The sequence below is a fragment of the Staurois parvus genome, unplaced genomic scaffold (genome assembly GCF_062004578.1).
Source record: "Staurois parvus isolate SC_StPar_1 unplaced genomic scaffold, SC_StPar_1.0 ptg000202l, whole genome shotgun sequence".
NCBI classification, from domain to species: Eukaryota; Metazoa; Chordata; class Amphibia; order Anura; family Ranidae; genus Staurois; species Staurois parvus.
Window position 1 is genome coordinate 2596731 of NW_028317998.1, and position 19672 is coordinate 2616402.

Here is a 19672-nt window from a genome sequence, read left to right on the forward strand (position 1 = left end):
CCTTAAAATTGGTACCCAAGAGAAAAGAAGACGCTCTGAAATTACTTCCCAGTACTTGGACCCCATAAGAGCACTTGAGCTTAACAACAAGACCTCTCCTACTCTTCAAACTACTAATGAGCCCTGTCAACTCTGCCTTGACCTTAGCTACCACCTCCATAAAAACTTTGAATTCTAAATTAAACGTCCCCGCCTTTCTTGGTATTCCCAAGGGAACAAACCCGGCAGGGTTCTAGCTAATCAATATAAGCACAAAATATCCCAGTCCAAAATTTCATACCTTACAAGCCCCCAGGGTAATAGATGCACCAACCCTCTTGATATCACCAACTGTTTCAGAAATTTTTACTCTAAACTTTATAATATTGCCATATCTGCCACAGAGTCATCCCCATCAGATAACACTATACAGTCTTTTTTATCCTCAGCTCAGCTTCCCACCATTACCCCCAACACAATACTCTAACACAGCCGTTCACAGAACAGGAACTTGCACTGGCCATCAAAACCTTCCCCCTACATAAAAGCCCAGGGCCAGATGGGTTTTGTAATAAGTACTATAAGGTATTCTCCGACCTGCTCGTCCCTCACCTATGCGCCTCTTTGAACAGATTCATGACAACTGGTGAAATTCCTAGAGGCCCTAATAGTTACTATCCCAAATTCAGGTAATTATTGACCCACCTCCCTACTCAATACTCCCTACTCGTGATGCTAAAACTAAACTTTTAGCATCACGTTTATAAACATACATACCTCAACTAACACACCCTGATCAGGTTGGGTTTATTCCTCACCAGCAAGCCTCTGATGGCACATGGAGATTCATCGACCTCATTCAGTGGGCTGAGTACTATCGAACGCCTTTTCTGTTCATCTCATTGGATAAACCCACAGCTAATGTTTGGGCAGTGGGATACCTATCAGACCCACTCACTACTACAAATGGCACCTGTCAGGGGTGCCCATTGTCCCCTATAATATTTGCCATGATAATAAAACCATTAGCAGCTTTTATTCATGCTAACACATTAATTAATGGTATCGAAGTTTGAGAGGTCTCTCACAAGATTGGCCTTTATGCAGATGACCTTATTGCCTCACTCTCTAAACCCAAACAATCTCTACCCATTCTCCTACAGATACTGAATTACTGTGGGCAGATATCGTTATTCAAACTTAATCACTTCAAGTCATCAACGGTATTCACCTCACCCATTCAGATAGGAATGAAATTTCTCAGACGACGCATTTCTCATGGGCACCCAACAGTTAGTCACACCCTCTTCTGCTCTCTTACGTACCAACTTGGAGCTCCTGATCAGGAAATTACAACAAATAACGTCCACATTAACAATGGCCAAAGCTTCCTGGGAAGGACACATTGCTCTAACAAAAATGTTCCTCCTGCCTCATGCTCTGTATTTTTTCAGAACTCTCCCAGTCCGAATGCTACCTTGTCACCTCAACAAATTTCAGCGCACTCTGAACTCTTTCATTTGGGAACACAAAAGGCCTCGGCTGCACCACTCAATCCTATATCTGGCGACTAAATCAGCAGGAATCGGAACACCAGACCTCAAAGCATACTATAAAGCTGCTATACTTGATCAAGCAAAATGCTGGTGGAATCCCTTTGCGTATACTGCCTGGAAACAAATTAAATGTACTGTGTTATCAATAGACTTACAGCTACTTTTAAGTGCCTTATAGCTTCACTACCATCCTCCTCACTTTTTCCTAGACACAATTAAGGCTATGATAAGAGTGTGGCATTCCATTCCACAAATAACTAAAGGCATTTCCTCTCAAACCCTTGAATATCTCCAACTTACCGCTCTGGAACTGTTATCACCTAACCTACCCTTACGTCAATGGCCCACAGCAGGTGTCCATAACCTTAACCATTATATACACCTCAGGGACTCACCACTTTTCAATGTCTGTCCACCTTCTTTAATATACCAAATCGGGACTTCTGTCTTTATCTCTGTATCTGGCATGTTCTGTCACCAATCGAGTGGTCCTCCAACCAAATGACCAATGCTCTTCTCAAATTCTACACTTCTCAGAACCCATGTGTGAAAAGACTCTCTCTAAAATATGCACTTCTTACCAGCCCACATACAGTGGCCAAATCTACAGCTATACACTACTGAGACATACACTACACTTCACCACATCTGCAGCATTATGGCACCAGGTCCTTAATACTCCACGCTCCTTCTCCAAAAACATTTCTCATTGGGAAACAGTTATGAAGATCTTCCACCATTGGTGTTACACCCCCACCAAGCTAGCAACTATTTATAACTCTATCTCACCCAAATGCTGGAGGAACTGTGATGCAAATGGATCCACACATTCTGGCAGAAAGTTCCTCCATTGATAAGAAATAGGAAGGATGAGTGACTGATGAGCTAGTTCAGTACCCAGAAGAAGGCAGGGAATCATACTGTACTATCCAAAGATGGGCTACTAGGGCTTTTAGAGACAGACTGACCACCCTTTTCCCCAGTCAGGTGATGAGTCAGAGTTGGCAAGGCCATCTGAACCCTTAACCTTGGCTTTTGACCTTCCATGTACAGTGTAAAAGTGTCTCCAAAAAGGTACTCATGACCTCTGCTGCTGTGGAGATTGAAGGGTCAAGCATTATGTGCTAGCCACTGTAGGCTGTGTTACCTAGGAAGGTGTCCAGGGATCACTGTGCTGTATTGTGGAGGGAGCTTTGGTCACTGATGATCACTGGAAGAAAGAACACCCAGAGACAGAAAAGTGGCATAGAGAAAAAGGGCTCCACATTTAAATGGCCATGACTCTCATACATAACTGGAACACTCCATTCAAAGTGTTTCAGCCTGTACTCTATCAAGACCAATGCATTTGAGCACCAGCACCCTGGGACAGATTTAAAGGGCACAATGGCAAGTGACTCTTCTGGTCATGATACAGGAAATAAGAGCCTATCCTGGCTTCATCATCCAAAGGAATACCACTAAGTCGTCTTTAGGGATAGGGCTCCATTGCTGGCAGACCACAGCACTGGACCAGTCTAGCACCCTGCAGCTAACTCGTTAAGTTGTACCACATGCCATGGTGAGCCCCACACAGGATGCAGTACCTGAAGCACCATTACAAGCAGGCCCTACATCTTCATCCAAGCAGGGTACAGGTACGGTCTTTCAAGGCTCAGATGAGGAGTCGACTGATGTGGAAATTGCTGCATGAGCTGCAGTAGCTATGGTATAGCCAGGAATCTTGATAGAAGAATAATCTAAAGAGGTAAGATTCTCTCAGTAGAGAAAGGGTCCATCACCAAGAACACTAGCAAAAATCCGAAGTTAGATAAGAGTTGGAGGGGTTTCTGGCAGGGCGAGGCTACTGTGTGATTAGGCAGTTTAGGCCATCATTTGGAGGAAGCAAGTACATTAATGAGCCAGGTGTGTGCCTCCTTCATATTGGAGCTGGGATCAGAGCTCAGGGCCCCACCCTAAAGGTCAGTGACTGCAAGGGAGCAGTGAGGTGCATGCTGCACCGACCTATCCAGGTCAGGACAGTTTGAGGCACGAGCCTCTGATTATGGAAGACAGTCCATGAGGGACAGAGCAGCTGGGACACTGCATAAAGGACACAGAGCTGAGCTACAGCAGTTGGTGCACGAGCAATGGATGTGTCGGATGGTCAGGAGGACCAACACTGCTAAGCTGAGCTGCACAGCTGCATAAAGAGCCACGAGGTTGAATACTGTTTATGTTTGATTGATGGTGAGAACCCCTGTGTGGGAAGCCTTTGTTGTGAACTTTAAATAAAGAAAATGGTTTTAAATAAAAGTGGGCAGAAAAATTCCTGAAATGCACCTCTAGCATACAGTAAATTCACTCTTTGACGGTACCAAAGAGCTATTAACCCCTAAATCCTCACAGGTTATATAGAGGCATGTTCCTGCAGCTTTCTCTTTTTGCTAGTGTCCACTCATATGACCCTTTATTTAACACATACCCTGTGTTCTGTACTGTGCCACTAAAAAATACCCTGATCTTCTGGGTATGGAGAAATAGCTGACTCTCTCTGCATCTTCTCTACATCAATGTGTTTCAGCTCAGTGGCAATCACTGTGCACCAGTGCTCTCACTAATTGTTGGGGAGAGAATTCTAAACCCTGTGTAAACCCCAACTAGTGTAACTGAAAACTTCCACAGGGCTTCCTTTTCTCAGTTCCAGTTAGTGAATGAAGCAGCAGGGGAGCTAATTGAAGGTATTTTCCATTGGAAAGAGTGACATGAACGTAAACCACTTGCATTGCCCTGTGTGGGCAAAACACAGGTTCAAGTCTAAAATTCAGCAACATGCTTACATATCACGTGATCACAATACAATATAGGAACATTCCAAATTAGATGAGACATAATTAAAAGGAAAAATGTTTACAACATACCATCATGAATGAATAGCCAATCCAGAGAGAGGACCACCCTTGAGGACAGGGAGGAATCTGAATGGTTTGGCTGTGAATGGCAATCACCATGGCAGGAGCTTCACAAACAGTGCACCTGTAATAGAAAACCTAGGTAAGTGTGAAACCATACAGAAGATAATCAGCATATTATTAAAATATAACAGACTGCTCACACTTGAAAATATACATGTACTTGTTGCCTTTTTTTCCCACAATGTGCCTCAGCTGTATTTAAAGTCTTGAATAGGAAACTGCAACAACTTTATTTCATTGCCAAATTACACTGACTTTGAGGAACTCCTGGATGCCGAAATACATTTTGCACAACTAGAAATTGTACTTGGTTTATGTTACAAGATCTTTTTTTCTGCACTGTAGCTTGGCTGAACGTGCTTAGTCTCCAGGTCATATGCCTGGCTGGATTGTAATCCAAACAATTCATATGCATCAGTGATTTGCCCATATGCTGACAAAGGTGACTAAAATAAAGCAATAGGCTGGATTTGAATCCAAAGTCAAGGGGTATTTTTCCAATACACAATTCTGGTGCCAAAATGAATCACTGGTAGAATCTTTCCTAGACTGGATGTTGCACTTCTTGGCTAGAATTGTATACATAGATGACTACTCATACGTTTAGGTTTTTAGTAGTCCTAATACATTCACTTCACTATTCTACTATAGTGCTACATAATAATAATATCTTTTCTTACCTCAGTATAGGGGGCAGACCCTCACATATGATGTCATCTCATGACCATCTTACCAAGTGGAAATGTTACTGAGTGTTTATCCCAGCATGGCAGAGTGCTTTATTTTTAAATTGTCATTCTATTTTTAGCAGCATTATAAATGTTAAAATAGAGAGCACTATTGGTTGTCTCTTTATTTTGCGTGGATGTTTCTAAGTTTGATTGTTTTGGGGAGCGAAGAAAAGCATCATGCGAATGAGAACATAAGCTCTTAAAAGGAAAGTGCATATGACCTACAGTTAGCTCAGAAGTCATATTCTGGAGGTGAGCAGTTAATCTTAGGTGGAGCTTATTGACACATGGGTGTTATTTTAGGAAGATCATCACTGGACACTTGTTGGTGCTTGGACTTTGGGATACGTAAATCCTTTGTTGGATTGGGTTTACAGACATTCACTTATGTATTTATGTATTAGACTTTATAACTTATTTGGTTGTGCTACACTATTCTTGTTTAGATTTGTGCAGAGGGTTATGTGAAATTACTTTGAGTGTTTAGCTATGCAATCAATATGGTATATTTATTTTATTGTGTTTTTGCGCACATTGATTTATGGTGTTTTATGTAACAGACATGGTTTTCTGTTGGATGCTCTATTCACTGACTACCGTATGTGCTTTTCATATTACAAAAAATATTACTGTGTATGCTTAACCACAGTGTTATCTGTTGAATGGTACATGAGTGCTGTTCTTTTGCTAGCATGTCTTAAGACATAAACAAGAATCACGCAGGAAAAAATTGCATATGACTTTAGGGGAACCCCCTCTCCTCCCAAAAATGGGATTTTTTCTTACGGTAAAATACCTTTCTCTGAGTTCATTGACATAAACAGCTCACCTACGGTCAAGATTCAAAAAAGTTGTCCGTCATTGAATGTAAGAGAAACTTATATTTCAGTGTTGTGTAGATCTTTACATGATATGTTGGCTTATTATACCTCATATACTTGTGAGATATCTTTATGGATGTTTCTGTCTCTACAATGGTACAGAAGACACTGCAAAGGTGCATCTTAAGGAATATAGTTGAAGTTTAAGTGTATTTGAAATCAAAAACTTTTTCTTTGATTTTGGATAGAGTGGGGAAGGAACAGAACTCCTATTGCATCCCCTTCCCAAAAAGGAAGTAGAAGAAAATCTGTAACAGGGACACATATGGCAGAGATACAATCCTGACAAGCGTTCTAGACTTCCCCTACTCTACTGAATAAAAGCATTTATTCTTTGTTGCTGTTGGGAGAGTTACACTCGCTTCCTGTCTGATAAAATGTTGTCAGAAGAACAGCATGTGAGGCAATATTTCTCTGTGGGAAATGTAGAGTAAAAACTTGACATGAGTCTAATCTTTCCCTACGTTATACAAAACAAAGAAAGAAATGTTTTTGCTGGACATGCACTTTAGTAGTAATTGGCAATCTACAATGTAGTATATGCAGAACATCACTGAAATAGGTGAGAGTCTTGTGGTGTCTTTAACCTGTGATGTAATAATTATTGTTTTCATGGGTGTTGTAATAATTGTGAGCATCTAGTGACTTATTTATGGCTGAATACTCAACATTGTGCACTCCAGCTTCCTCTGGTGGTTGTTGAATATTCGGTCCTGAGCTGTACAATTACAAAGTGCTATAGGGGAGTCACATCTTGCAAGTCTTCAGGGAAACATCTATATTCTCACCTACCCGGCAAAGGGATTATTGCTCCCCTGAAATATTGTGCTTGTACATGTCAGTTGTCAGCTTGCCAGTTAGACAAATCGTTTGAGGTGTGAACCTACACTGCAACCCTAATGGAAGGTTAATTGCCAAAACATGCAGTCTGATTACTTGTCATTATGACTCTTAATGTGAAATCCAGTAGGGAAGCATGGCACTACTGGCTGGCTCAGTGATGGTGGTGATGCATGAACCCAGCACAGAGATCTGTTCACTGAGTTAGGCAGTACAACATTATTCAATCTACATAGGTTGGTACTTGTGAATTCCAGACTTGGACAACCAAAATCACCAATTTTAACATGTTTGCAAACAGCTCAATAGGCAAAGATGAAAAATGTAAAAATCTCACCGGCTTATATATGGCTGAATGTCCCTTCCCCTTAGGGGCTCCATGTTTGCTGTCATTGGCTCTGGAGTGGAGAGCCAATAGGAGTAATCATTTCTTGATGCAAAATTGCACACATTATTGATATTGCAGAACATAAAAGGCATGGTGCTGAAACGTCGCAGGCAGCTTCCAGCAGTACCTAAAGAAATAAAAACAATGATAAGGACACTCTAATATGTCTTACATTGCAATGGGAAAATTACTCCAAAAACTTCTGAAAGTTACATGTAGACTTGTTTTAGAAAAATAACATGTTTTTAGCACCTTGATCTTAGTCATAAGATAAGCTGTACATTTTACGGTTTTTAATTTTGCTTGAATTAGAACATTTTTAGAATGTAAATTAAGTCTCAGGTGCTGATGTTTTCTTTATATTAGTCAGCAATTGACTAAAGAATTACTTCAGCACTTCCTGGGGTCAGTTTGTGCACAAGTCAATGAAAATGGTTTTGTGTCTTCACATGGCTGAATACTATTGCATTGTAGGTGCTCTCTTAGAAGCTGAAACATCTGTATCTTTTGATCATGTATTTATACATTCATTTTATGTTTATTTCTGATGTCTTAGAATATGACAAAAGTGTTCTCAGAAACAGTAGAATTGTAAGATTGTTGAAAATATGCATTTAGATAACATACAGTGCAAATATGGACAAGGAAATCAGTGCATTGGCACAAAAAGTACTATAACACCCACTGTTTATGCATACTAAAGAAATGTATTTGATGGGAGCTGTTTTATAGAAGCACTTACAGCATATTGATTAAATAATTTATAGAGGTCAATATGTCATCCCCATATATCATTAACAAAAAAGCTATGCAGGCACTGGAAGTCAGTCCCATTCCATAGAGGGTAAATGCAGGATGTCCTACCATGCACTCCCTTTCTAAGCTTAGTGTTGAAATACAAGTTGCCTTATATGAAAGCGTTGCTGACAATATACTTTATATATCTGAATTCTAACTGTAGTGAAAGATGTTGTCTATATACATTTGACTTTTTGTCCAATTACCCCAATAAAACACAATTCAGATGGCTTTTTTGCCAGCCTCTCCTCAGCCTAAAATATATCATTCATATCAGTAGGCTTTAACGTTTACACAAAAAAATATTATTTAATGTTAAAAGATATTCTTTTGAAAGTATATAACTTTCATAGACCCCTTCAGTACATTATTTCTTCGATATCTGTTTTCACTCAGTAAACACACATGCCCAGATTACAAACTCTTTGGCATCTTCTATGCTATCCACATTCTTTTATCCACACTGCAGTTCAAAATGCAGTGCAATAGCTAAAATCAACAGGATAATGTTTAGTTGAGTCTTTAACCACTTGTCTACTGGGCACTTATGCCCCCTTCATGCCCAGGTCAATTTTCAGCGCTGTTGCACTTTGAATGACAATTATGTGGCTATGCAACATTGTTCCCATGTGAAATTTTTAGCAATTTCTTCACACAAATAGAGCTTTCTTTTGGTGGTATTTAATAACTACTGTTTTTTTTTATTTTTTGCGCTAGAAACCCAAAGAGAGCAACAAATTTGAAAAAAAAAAGTTTTTCTTTGTTTTTGTTTTATATAATTTTGCAAACAGGTAATTTTTCTCCTTCACTGATGTGCACTGATAGGCAGCACTGATGGGCACTGATCAGATGGCATGGATAGGCAGCACTGATGGGCACTGATAGGCTGCACTGATGAGGTGGCATTGATGAGGCGGCACTGGTGGGCATTGATGAGGAGGCACGGTTGATGCTGCACTGATATGCAGCAATGATGGGCACTGATAGGTGGCACTAATGGGCGACACTGATGGGCGGCGCTGACTAATGGCACTGACTGACAGCCTTGATTGGCAGCACTGACTGATGGCACTGATGGGTGGCACTGCTGGGCACTAATGGACAGCACTGCTGGGCGCAACTGCTGGGCAGCACTGATGGGTGGCACTGCTGGGTACTGATAGATGGCACTGCTGGGCACTGGTGGGAGATACTGCTGGGCACTGGTGGGTGGCACTGCAGGGAACTGATCATCAGGGCACTGCTCATCAGTGCCCTGATGATCAGTGCCAATCTGCTCTGGGACAGCTGCTGGTTATTGGCAGTACTTTCCTCACACTGTGACAGCGTGAGGAAAGTGCTGCCAATAACCGGCAACTGTATTTACTCTGTGATCTGGTGTCATTGGACACAGCTGATCATGTGGTAAAAGGCCGCTGTGATTGACCTTTTACCTCATCATGTGATCAGCTGGGTCTGTAGGACACAGTGATTATGGAGATTGCCAGGTGCGTGCCCCTGGGGGCGCGCAGGAGGGTGCGTTCTGGGAGGACGTCATATGATTCCCTCCCAGAACTGGGTAACCACGCTTTAGCCGTCATTCTGCTATAGCAGTTACCAAGTGGTTACTTACACACCATAATGTATTTTATGTAAACATATATTTTGAGTTATTAAAACATTCACCTTTATCTTCACATATCTAACTTACTTGCCATATTGAAGTACAGATACAGATTTATAGATACTCCCTTTATGTATACTTGGGTGAAGTAAGGGTGCTCCTTAGCCACTTGTCCACTAAGGTATGTTTATAAATGGCATGGTAGACAAGTGATTAAATCAAGTTCACAGCTGCTGGTATAGCTATGAGCTTGGAACGGGCTTTCAGAGCCGGTGAACGGCTTTCCTGTAAAAGTGATCGGCAGCTCTACAGTCGCCCAATCACTTTAAAGGGCTCTCAAAGACCCCCCCCCTGGTGATAGCAATAAAATAAAAATAAATAAAAAGTGAAAAAAAGAATTACATAAAATAAATAACAATAATAAAAACATTTTTAAAGCACCCTGTCACCCTGTTTTTTCCTGGAACTATGCATTTGATAAATAACTGCACAAATATCATGACACATAAAAAAAATTGCAACTACACTAATTTTATACTCCAGGGTCTGTGCTTTCAGAAAATGTATATTTTTTTTTGGGGGGGGGGGGGGTTACAGTAATTTCTAGCAAAAAAATGCAGGTTTTAATGTGTGCAAAAAATGAAAAAAAAAACTGCCACAGTAGGCAAGATGTTAAAAGGGACCTAATGTTAGGGAGCTGAAAAACTTTTTGACTTGAGGTTAGCTTTAACAGTAAGTATACCCCAAAAACAAATGCTTCTTTTGTCTATGGGTCCAGCAGAGCACTGTAGAGCTGGATTATTGATCAGTCTTGCTAGGAAATTTGCTTGTCTGGTCACCCTTAAAAATCTATGGCCACCTTAAAGTGTTACTTAAACCCAGGACCCTGCATCTACTATATCTGCTCTCCCACAGTACACAGAACATGGAAGTGCAATTATTTTAGTAAATATAAACTGCTAAATACCTTTTCTCATCAGAAGTTAGAGCAGTCTTGTGACTTCTATCGGTGTCCAGGCCAGCACTAGCTAAAGCTTGTAGGAGGACTTTTCTTTCTGCTCTAGGAGGATGCAAAACCCCGACCTCTGTCTGGACAGTGCTGATTGGCCCTGTGCTGATCACATGCAACCTCCCAAGAAAAAAAAAAACCTCTCTAGCAATACACACCAAACTGAGCATATGCAAATGCCTACGGTTCAGTCTGTCTTATCAGGAGATAAGAGGTGGTCTCTTGAAAATGGAAAGGAACAGAGAAGAAGGGATCAAACGGCCTTTTTACACAATGCAGAGGATTAATCCCTTTGGTTCCACAGTGAGTATAAGAAGGATGCCTTACTGCATATACAGACTGATTTTACTGTTGTGGGTTTAGTAACACTTTAAGTTACAAATACTGCTTAGCATTACCTAGCATGTAACACAGCCTCCAAATGTATGGATCGTGATTTATTTAATTTAAAGGCTGCCCCATGTAATATAGTAATACAAACAATCAACAGAAACAAGGTTTTAAAACACTTAAACAAACTGATAATATTACTTACATTATGCTGAACACATTTGTAAAGAAAAAAAAAACATTAAACATGCTATATTTTCCCTTTTTATAGCTGATGACCACTGTCTGCCAGTGTGTGCAGACATTCTTTATATTTGTTCTCCTTTATGTGTTTAGCATCATGCAGCTTCCTTACCCAGATCTTGACCATGGGCTCTTGCATTTCCTTGCACATAGAGAAGAGAAAATCCATCATAGACTCTGGCAGTTCCCTGAGGACAAGGTGGTGAATCTGTAGATTGGCTATGGCGGGTAATAAGGAATCCATGAGCTACAGATCCTAATCCAGGAGAGCCAGGAGGACCTTGCAATCCATCTGGACCTGGAGGGCCTTGGTTTCCTCTTGATCCTTTTAATATTAAGACATACAAATGTATAACAATTGTGTAAAGTAGAACTCAAGCGAAAACATTTTTCTTTCTTGATGGAGTAAGGTAGGTATATAACCCCTGTCAGTTTTTGCCATCTGTGTCTCATTGGGCTTTTACTTCACTTCCCACAGCTAAGACTGGAAGTGAGAGGAAATCCCTCCAAAAGTAAGGAATTTCAACGGTTGTCACCAGAACTAGTGTCCCCATTGGAAGATGTCCACTGTATTTCTGTTCTGGTGACAACTGAAAATATTGGATTTCCTTGTGCTGTGGGTGGCTATAGCAACCAGCAGTGAGCATTGTATTCTGATGGAAAGGAAACTTCCCGCTGTTAGAATACCATAGCACAGCAGAAGGAATTCCCCCATCAACCTGACTGTGTTGATGGGGGAATTGAGCATAATCTACAGCCAATTTTATAATCTGGTTTCTGTCAACCGTACAGCATACAATTTTACTTGTCTGAATCCTGTACTTTGCCTTTACATATCTTTTGATTAATGAGAAAGTTGTTTTTAGCTTTTGATTGCACAGGCTTATTCAAAATGGGCAAAGCTCCTCCCTTCTCAGTGACTTTGAAATCAATAAACAAAGTTTAACTGAGCAGTTCACTAAATATTAAATTTGCTAGTGTACATTCTAAAATAACAGAGCACAAGACAATATTTATGTTTTCTTTTTTCAATTTATCCAAACCTCTATTATTTTTCACTGTTAAATGTCATTCAATTTTAACATTAGTGCACGCTCATTTCAAAACTCACAAATTTCAAACATTAATTTTAAAAGTATTGAGTTCTACCTTAAAACCATTGTAAAAAAACATGTCACCTATCTTTTCTTGCTTATCAGTTTATTAAACCTGGTCTGAATGACAGGGGATGGTTATATAATATAAATAATACTTATGCCTATTTGCCAACATTGTATTGCTGGTCCCTCTACTTATCTGTTCATACGTACACTGTCATGAAAAAGCCATGAAATCTGTATGCAGAGAACCATCAGCTAAATATTAGCAATGATTTTGCAGTTTAGGATGGTTAGTGTATATTTACTATACAATGTAATGCCCAACAATATAAGGAAAAACTTACCAGGCTGCCCCGGTGAACCTCTGTCACCTTTGCGTCCTAACTGCCCTTCGAATCCTGGAAGTCCATCTCTGCCAGGGTCACCTGATGGTCCCAAAGGACCTTGAAAGAGAAAATAATAATAAATGGCATAAAGTTCCATCCAAAGTAATAACTATACCTGTTGATCAGTTGAGTTACAGGAAAGCAGTCATAAAGAAATATGGGGGCTGCCATTGCTTAACTCCTGTTACTTGGCTTAAGTACTTTGTGAGTTACTACCCCAGAACACACATGTAGATTGGGTCAGAAGTCAGAAGTCTTTATATGAATACTTGCTCAGATTCAGCGTCCTAGAAAGTTTTTAAGCCATTAGATCTGCATAACGGCCAAGGAACTAATATTTGCAGAATGGTCAGCATAAGTAGTTTCTGTATATACCTACTGCAGGCGTCCTTCAATTGTAAAAATGTCCCCACCCTAAATTAGAATGAAACAAGTTTGACCCAAAAGATGGATTCAATTTGTATTGGCCACTGTTGCAAGCAGATAAATATACAGGGGATAATCCATACTTAGTTGTATTTATTTCCCAGCACTGTATGCGTAAATGGTCCTTTTATTGGGTATCTAAAAAAGCTCACACTTACAGCCAATTCCATCAGACTGAATTTGGGTAAAGGGAATGCAGAGTTTGCAAAACATTTTGACAAGTACTATAAATTATGATTAAATCAGCAGGGATGCCAAAGTAGTCTTGCCACAGGGATCCTATTTAAGAATAATAATTTAACGACACTGATGTAAAGTGAACATAAAAATACAGTTCTAGGGGAATGTATTAGTTGATATCCCACAAAGCATTACCTGGTGATCCAGGGGTGCCTGGTGGCCCAGGAGGTCCTGTGTTTCCTGGTCGCCCTGGTTGTCCAGGTGGTCCTTGTACTGTCTTAATCTCACCTTTGGGACCAGGTGGTCCTGGAAGACCTGTTAATCATGAAAATAGAACGTATGTATAATTCGGTATTTGATGACTGCTTTGTCCTCTAGAAAAAGGCCATATGAATATAAGGAGATAATGGCCACAGTATATAATATAGGATTAAAGTTCTCACCTGGAAGACCTGGACTACCTAGATCACCTTTAGCGCCAGCCAGACCAGGAGGACTACTGGGCCCTTTCATACCTGTAAAATACAACAGAGCAGAACATGATTACAGTTACTTTTCATCTCTTTTATCCTAATGTTGTATTAATAGCCACAACAGGAGATGCAATGTACATGTGACTGTGCTGCGGGCTACAGCCTCTTGTGAACTGGGAAGACTTGGAGCAATGTAACTCAGCACCTGTCTTTGTCTGCTTCTAACAGACGACTCGTATAAATAACACATACAGAAGATCTAAAAGGGGATTAAAATATCACATTCCTCCATATAATAAGGCTTATATAGAGTGCTGTTCAAATTAAGCTTAGTGTTTCTCATGTTTGGCCTAGGCCATTGTCTTCTAGGCCAAATATTTCTATCATGATATTTGAACACTAGGCATACTCAGGGATGTTACCGAATCTGCATGCCCATCCAGAGACCCATTAATATTACCTGGGAATCCTGGGACGCCCGGAACTCCCTGATCTCCTTTCATTCCATTTAAACCTGGTCTTCCAGAATCACCCTGTAAATAAGCACATAATTATTAAAATAAATAAACAATTACATTCCTTTCCCTTGGATTAAATTATGAGCACTGACAAGGTAATTGTGGTAGTCTTATTTATTTTAATATGTTAATGGACCAATTCACATTTTCACATTTGTAGCAATGCTTTCATGTTCATCTCAGCTTACCAAATAACACTGCCAGATAGTGACAACTCTAGCTTTTGTATTTAAATATATCTAAAATTGATGTAGGGTTTGCATACATCCAAAACTAAAGTGGATTTGGCATTAAAAGTCAAATACATAATAAGTTAATTCTACAGCTAAGCAAAAGTTGATTCGCAATATAAAGTTACTTTCATAACAGCTGTAGACTATCACCCCCATGTTCTCCAGTTTATCATACTCAACTGCACATAAGAGTCAAGCCACAGGAACATTCCTAGAACAACAGTTAGCTTGTTTGTGTCAATGGGATGTATGTTCACACAAAAGCTTTATAATATTTATACGAAAGTGTATCTAGACAGGCCATAGTTTATTTATTATCTATTACAGGTATTTATATAGTGCCAACAATTTATAAAGCAATTTAAATACTGTACATAGTTAGGTGGGTTTAAAACAATCAAAAGACCATCCACTAAATGATCTAGAGGAATATAATAAACCTCCATAAAACATAAGTGTATTTATATATAATTACGGTAATTCCATCACTAATTTAAAAATTAGCAGTCTATACACACTATAAACCCCATAGTTCCTAGTTCACATCCATCTCAGGAGTGACCAAGAGAAGGTGGCTAAGTTCCAACATACAGTGGGAGCATGGAGAACAAATGTAGCCACCTGCTAACAGGAAATCAGATCACAGCAGCAAAAACAAAGAGATCTGGAGATCTGGAGGAGGTTGAGGACAATAGAAGCTACTTTTTTAAAGTTAAGAATACATACTTGATTCGATTTTATTTTAAACCAGAGTTTAGTGTCACTTTAAAGTGACAGTAAACAATATCCCTTTTCTCCAAATATAATCAATACACATCCACAATTCAATAACCCCATAGTACATTTTTGATTAAATAATATACTATGTTTTTCTGCCACACTGTAATGTCCTCCATGAGCTCCTGAAGCTGCGGTCATAAGCAGTGGTCTATGCACACTACAAACCCCACAGTCTATAATCCAATAATCCATCTTGGGAGAAGCAAGAGAGAGTGACCTACATTCCTACCTACAATAGGACCATAGTGAATGAATGTAATCACCCTCTAAAAGGAAACTGGATCACAGTATCAAATAAAGAAAATGGAGATTTTGAGAGGGCTGAGACCAAAAGAAGGTGCTTAATAACACGGAAGTAACATGATGTAAAAGATGGAATTAGTTTTAAACACTTTGGTCCAAAATCTGCTCAATATGGACCCATCAAATGTGCATCATGTCTCCAAAATTATTATAGTCTCTAAAACATACGTTAGTGAGTGATGAAGATAAAACGAGTGGAAGGAACCATGTACCATCAGGTAAAGACCCTAAAGTGTATATACAGTTTGGTCAAAATTTAAATTCACACATTAATTTCCTCATTATATTTTAATTATTTCTAGCCTACTGCTATCAATCTGAATGATCTTGAAGTCTAAAAATGTACTTTTTGAAGAATCCCACACATTTACTTGATGTGCATATAGGACTGTATTTATCTCGTGAACCAGTGTAATTAAACAATTATTAAATGTTGATTCAATTAGGTCAATTGATGTTCGTTAAACCCTTCCTCCTTAAAGCCCAACTCCAGCCAATATTTTTTGTTTGTTTTTGATACCAAGGGGTAGGGTTAGAACCTTTCTCTAGTTTTTCTTGTTCTGGGCATCCCCATTAAAGAGATTTCAGCTTAGTTGCTGACCTGGTTTTGTCATCACAATGACAATAGTATTTGAAGCAAAATCTCCCTAGTGGAGTTACAAACAAGAAAAAAAGTCCAACAGCAGTCCTATCCCTTCCTTCTCTACCCAGAACCCCAAAACGTTTGCCTAGATTTGAACTTTTAGGCAGATCTTGCAACAGAAGTAACATTCAGCACAATGTACAGAGTGATCGATATGTCAAAGATACTGTATATAACACAGCGAGAATGGTAGATGGAAAAGGAAAAGAGTAGGTAGGATGAGAAGGTGGTGGCTGGTGGTGCGCCCCTTAAGTAGAGCCCATTTATTTGGATCTATGTATACATGGAACAATAAGTGAAGGATCATTAACCACTACTTTGGTTAGACATCATTAAGTTTACTTAAAGCAACTGTCTATTTTATGTTTAGCATTTAAAATAATTTTTCTATATGTGTTTCTTTTTGTAAAAGTGCCTGTATCAACTCCTTGTAAACACAAAGGTTAATCTATCCAACAATAAGCATATAGATGGAGGTTCAGAATAAAATCATTGGCACAATATTTCCTACTTGACGAGCACAGAGAAAATAGTAATTGTTAACAGCTTTTTGAGATTTTATTGCCAGGGATGTCCAACACACCAAAAATAGCCCATCCTGGTGTCACAAACAGATAATTTATTACACTGGTAGAATATTGGACTATTGATTGGAACAATATTTAATTAAAGTATAATTTTATTTTTCACAGCTGTAAAAATAAAAGGATAAAAAAGAAGAGCCCACTAAATGATAAAATAACAAACATGGGTTTTGCTACAGTAGTCAGCTACAATCCAAAGATTTCCCCTGCAGTACTTTTATTCTACTGTTAGATGTCCTCAGTCTAATGGTCTGCATCATTCAACCCACTTCTTCTGAGCCCAGGTCATCTTGGGCTTGCTACAGTCTGTGACATGACTTAATGATTACAGAGCTCTAATAATTTGTGTCTTTTTTGGTCTGGTGTTAAGCTTTAAACTAATGTATCCTAAACTAATTAATAGATGATACAAAATATGAATGGGATGACTATATTGGTAGAAGTTTCAAGATAAACTGCATGGGAGGCTGTATTATATAAATGTATAAACTTATTTTATTTGTATTTAAACACATTTAATACAGGTTCCTTCCAAGACATTTTGCATATGTCAAATCCATGATCCACATGACTCATTTTGAGCTAGCAGTGGAAAAGAGTATGACTCCCAGTATCGGGACAAGTTCATCTTACATCCAGGGTAAGGATGCAGAACTGCACCCTCTCCCCAACTGTTAATGCATGCCGTAGAATAGGTTTACTGCCCCATGTCCATTCTCTGCCCCCTTGCTTCACTGTGCCCAAGGCAGCTGACCCCCTTGTCCTCTCCCTGATGATTCCCCCAACTAATTTATATGCCTGTGTGATGTGAACAGAGTGGAACAGCAGGAGAACAATTTACACCATTCTTTTCAAAGCACATCAGTAAAATAACTTGTAGAAGTGGAAAAGAAAAGCTTTAAATGCACCACCTGCTGGCTGCAAATAGAAAATATGAAATATTCATATACGATACTGCATATTTTCCCGGGTAAAGGAATATTTTTAGTCATGAACATAATAGGAAATACTAAAAATATATACAAAACACTACAGAACATCATTCTGTTGCAGTAATAGCTTTGCATTCAGATCTTGTACATGTGTACAGCAAAAGAATAAAGAGGCTTACCGGAACACCTGCTATTCCTGGTTCCCCTTTAGGTCCGGGAAATCCAGGCTGTCCAGGTATACCAGGATTTCCTTTGTCCCCTTTGAAGCTTGTACTGCCAGGGGGGCCACGGGGTCCTTCTGGGCCAGGTGTACCTTTGTAGCATTAAGAATAAAAAGTTAGACTCACACAAGAGGGAATTTAATGTGAAGAAATGAGCAGATACTGTATCTGCTTGTATATCTTTTTACATGCTACCTGATCATATTTCACTTCACTACTACTAGCATAAAATGTGACTGTGTGACTGCCCTCATACTATTTTTTCAGATATGGATATGGTCTATGGCTGGAATGCATTACCATTGTCCAGTGGTTTGTTTTACATTGAATGTTAAATAATTTCAGTTTAGGGGTTATACATAATTCAATACATACAGTATATACCAGATTACCATATGAAGTGGGTCAGATTAAAATGTTCTGACAGATTGGATTACATATGACATAAATCTGAATGAGATACCATTATAATACAATGAAAATGTTACAGGTGTGTGTGCTCACGTGTATTACTGTATTTCAGTGCTGTAGCAAATGTTCAGATAAGGCATGGCACTGCTGACATCATCTTAAAGTAGAAGTCAAGGCAAATGTTTTTCTCAGCTCTAATCAGTGTGTCAACCTTTCACGTAAGTAGCATTTTTAATATATCATGCACTAAGCCTCAAGCTTGACCTGGGTAATTACTTCTATGCTTGTAGTGCTGGCACCAGGATAAAATTGTGGTGATTCTGGCTCTATCTGTTACACTGAAGGCAAAAGCATTCAGTGACATCCCTACCCTTCACCTTTCAACCCAACTCACAGAGTGCCTTAACGTGTCATAAATGTTCCGTAAAGAAAACTGCTTCCCTTTGTTATGTGACCACATTATATTTTATCAGCTAGACCCTCTGCAGCCACCTTTGCTCCTAAGCTACATCTTTTGAAATAGAAAACAGACCCGCAGAATCATGTGTCCTGCTTTTATTAGAATTTATAAAATTTATTTTTGTAAGATATTTTTTATACACGTACTGAACTTTGCCTTTAGTCTGGTGCATTGACTTCTGCTTTAAGTATTCTGCATTAGGGTATAGTATATTGTATGGATTGAATCCTGAACAGCTTTGAACAATGTAGCTATTGTAATATAAGTCAGTCTGACCCAGAGACAATTTGTTGCTATTTGTCACTGTTCATTTTATCTCTAGAAACGGTAGTTTTTTTTTTTCTCTCATTGTTGTTCATGTTTTACAAACCACAAAACATGTGTTGCTGCATTACACTATATTTTCTAATAGGAAAATTTTTTTTAAATGCACAGATTTGAAATTCGTATTATCTGTCCAAAGTCATGCAGCCAATTTGAATCTCCAATATGAGTTACCCTGAAATGCTGTATTTTGTATCTGTTTAATGATTGCAGTAACAACCAGATCTAAATTATTTTGATGCGAATATTTAGTTCTTTATCAATAGTTTTATTAATTCGTTCTGCTTCAACATTGCATTCTTCATTTCTATGTCTCTTTATTGGAACATGGACATTAGAGCGTTTGTATTTACCAAAACCATTTCATCAAAAAGATACTGTTGAGG

At 39.0% G+C, this 19672-nt stretch overlaps 1 protein-coding gene across 1 annotated transcript in view; it reads right to left on the bottom strand.

The window, feature by feature from the left end:
• Positions 1 to 19672, bottom strand: part of COL4A5 (collagen type IV alpha 5 chain) — a 260346-nt gene that overhangs the window by 13425 nt on the left and 227249 nt on the right. Inside the window, exons 42-49 of the mRNA XM_089678281.1 lie at positions 18050 to 18183; positions 14338 to 14410; positions 13848 to 13919; positions 13600 to 13719; positions 12757 to 12855; positions 11425 to 11637; positions 7279 to 7456; positions 4436 to 4550 (exon numbers count right to left, since the gene is read on the bottom strand). Of these exons, the coding sequence (XP_089534407.1) occupies positions 4436 to 4550; positions 7279 to 7456; positions 11425 to 11637; positions 12757 to 12855; positions 13600 to 13719; positions 13848 to 13919; positions 14338 to 14410; positions 18050 to 18183 (1004 nt within the window). The remainder of the gene's footprint in view (positions 1 to 4435; positions 4551 to 7278; positions 7457 to 11424; positions 11638 to 12756; positions 12856 to 13599; positions 13720 to 13847; positions 13920 to 14337; positions 14411 to 18049; positions 18184 to 19672) is intronic.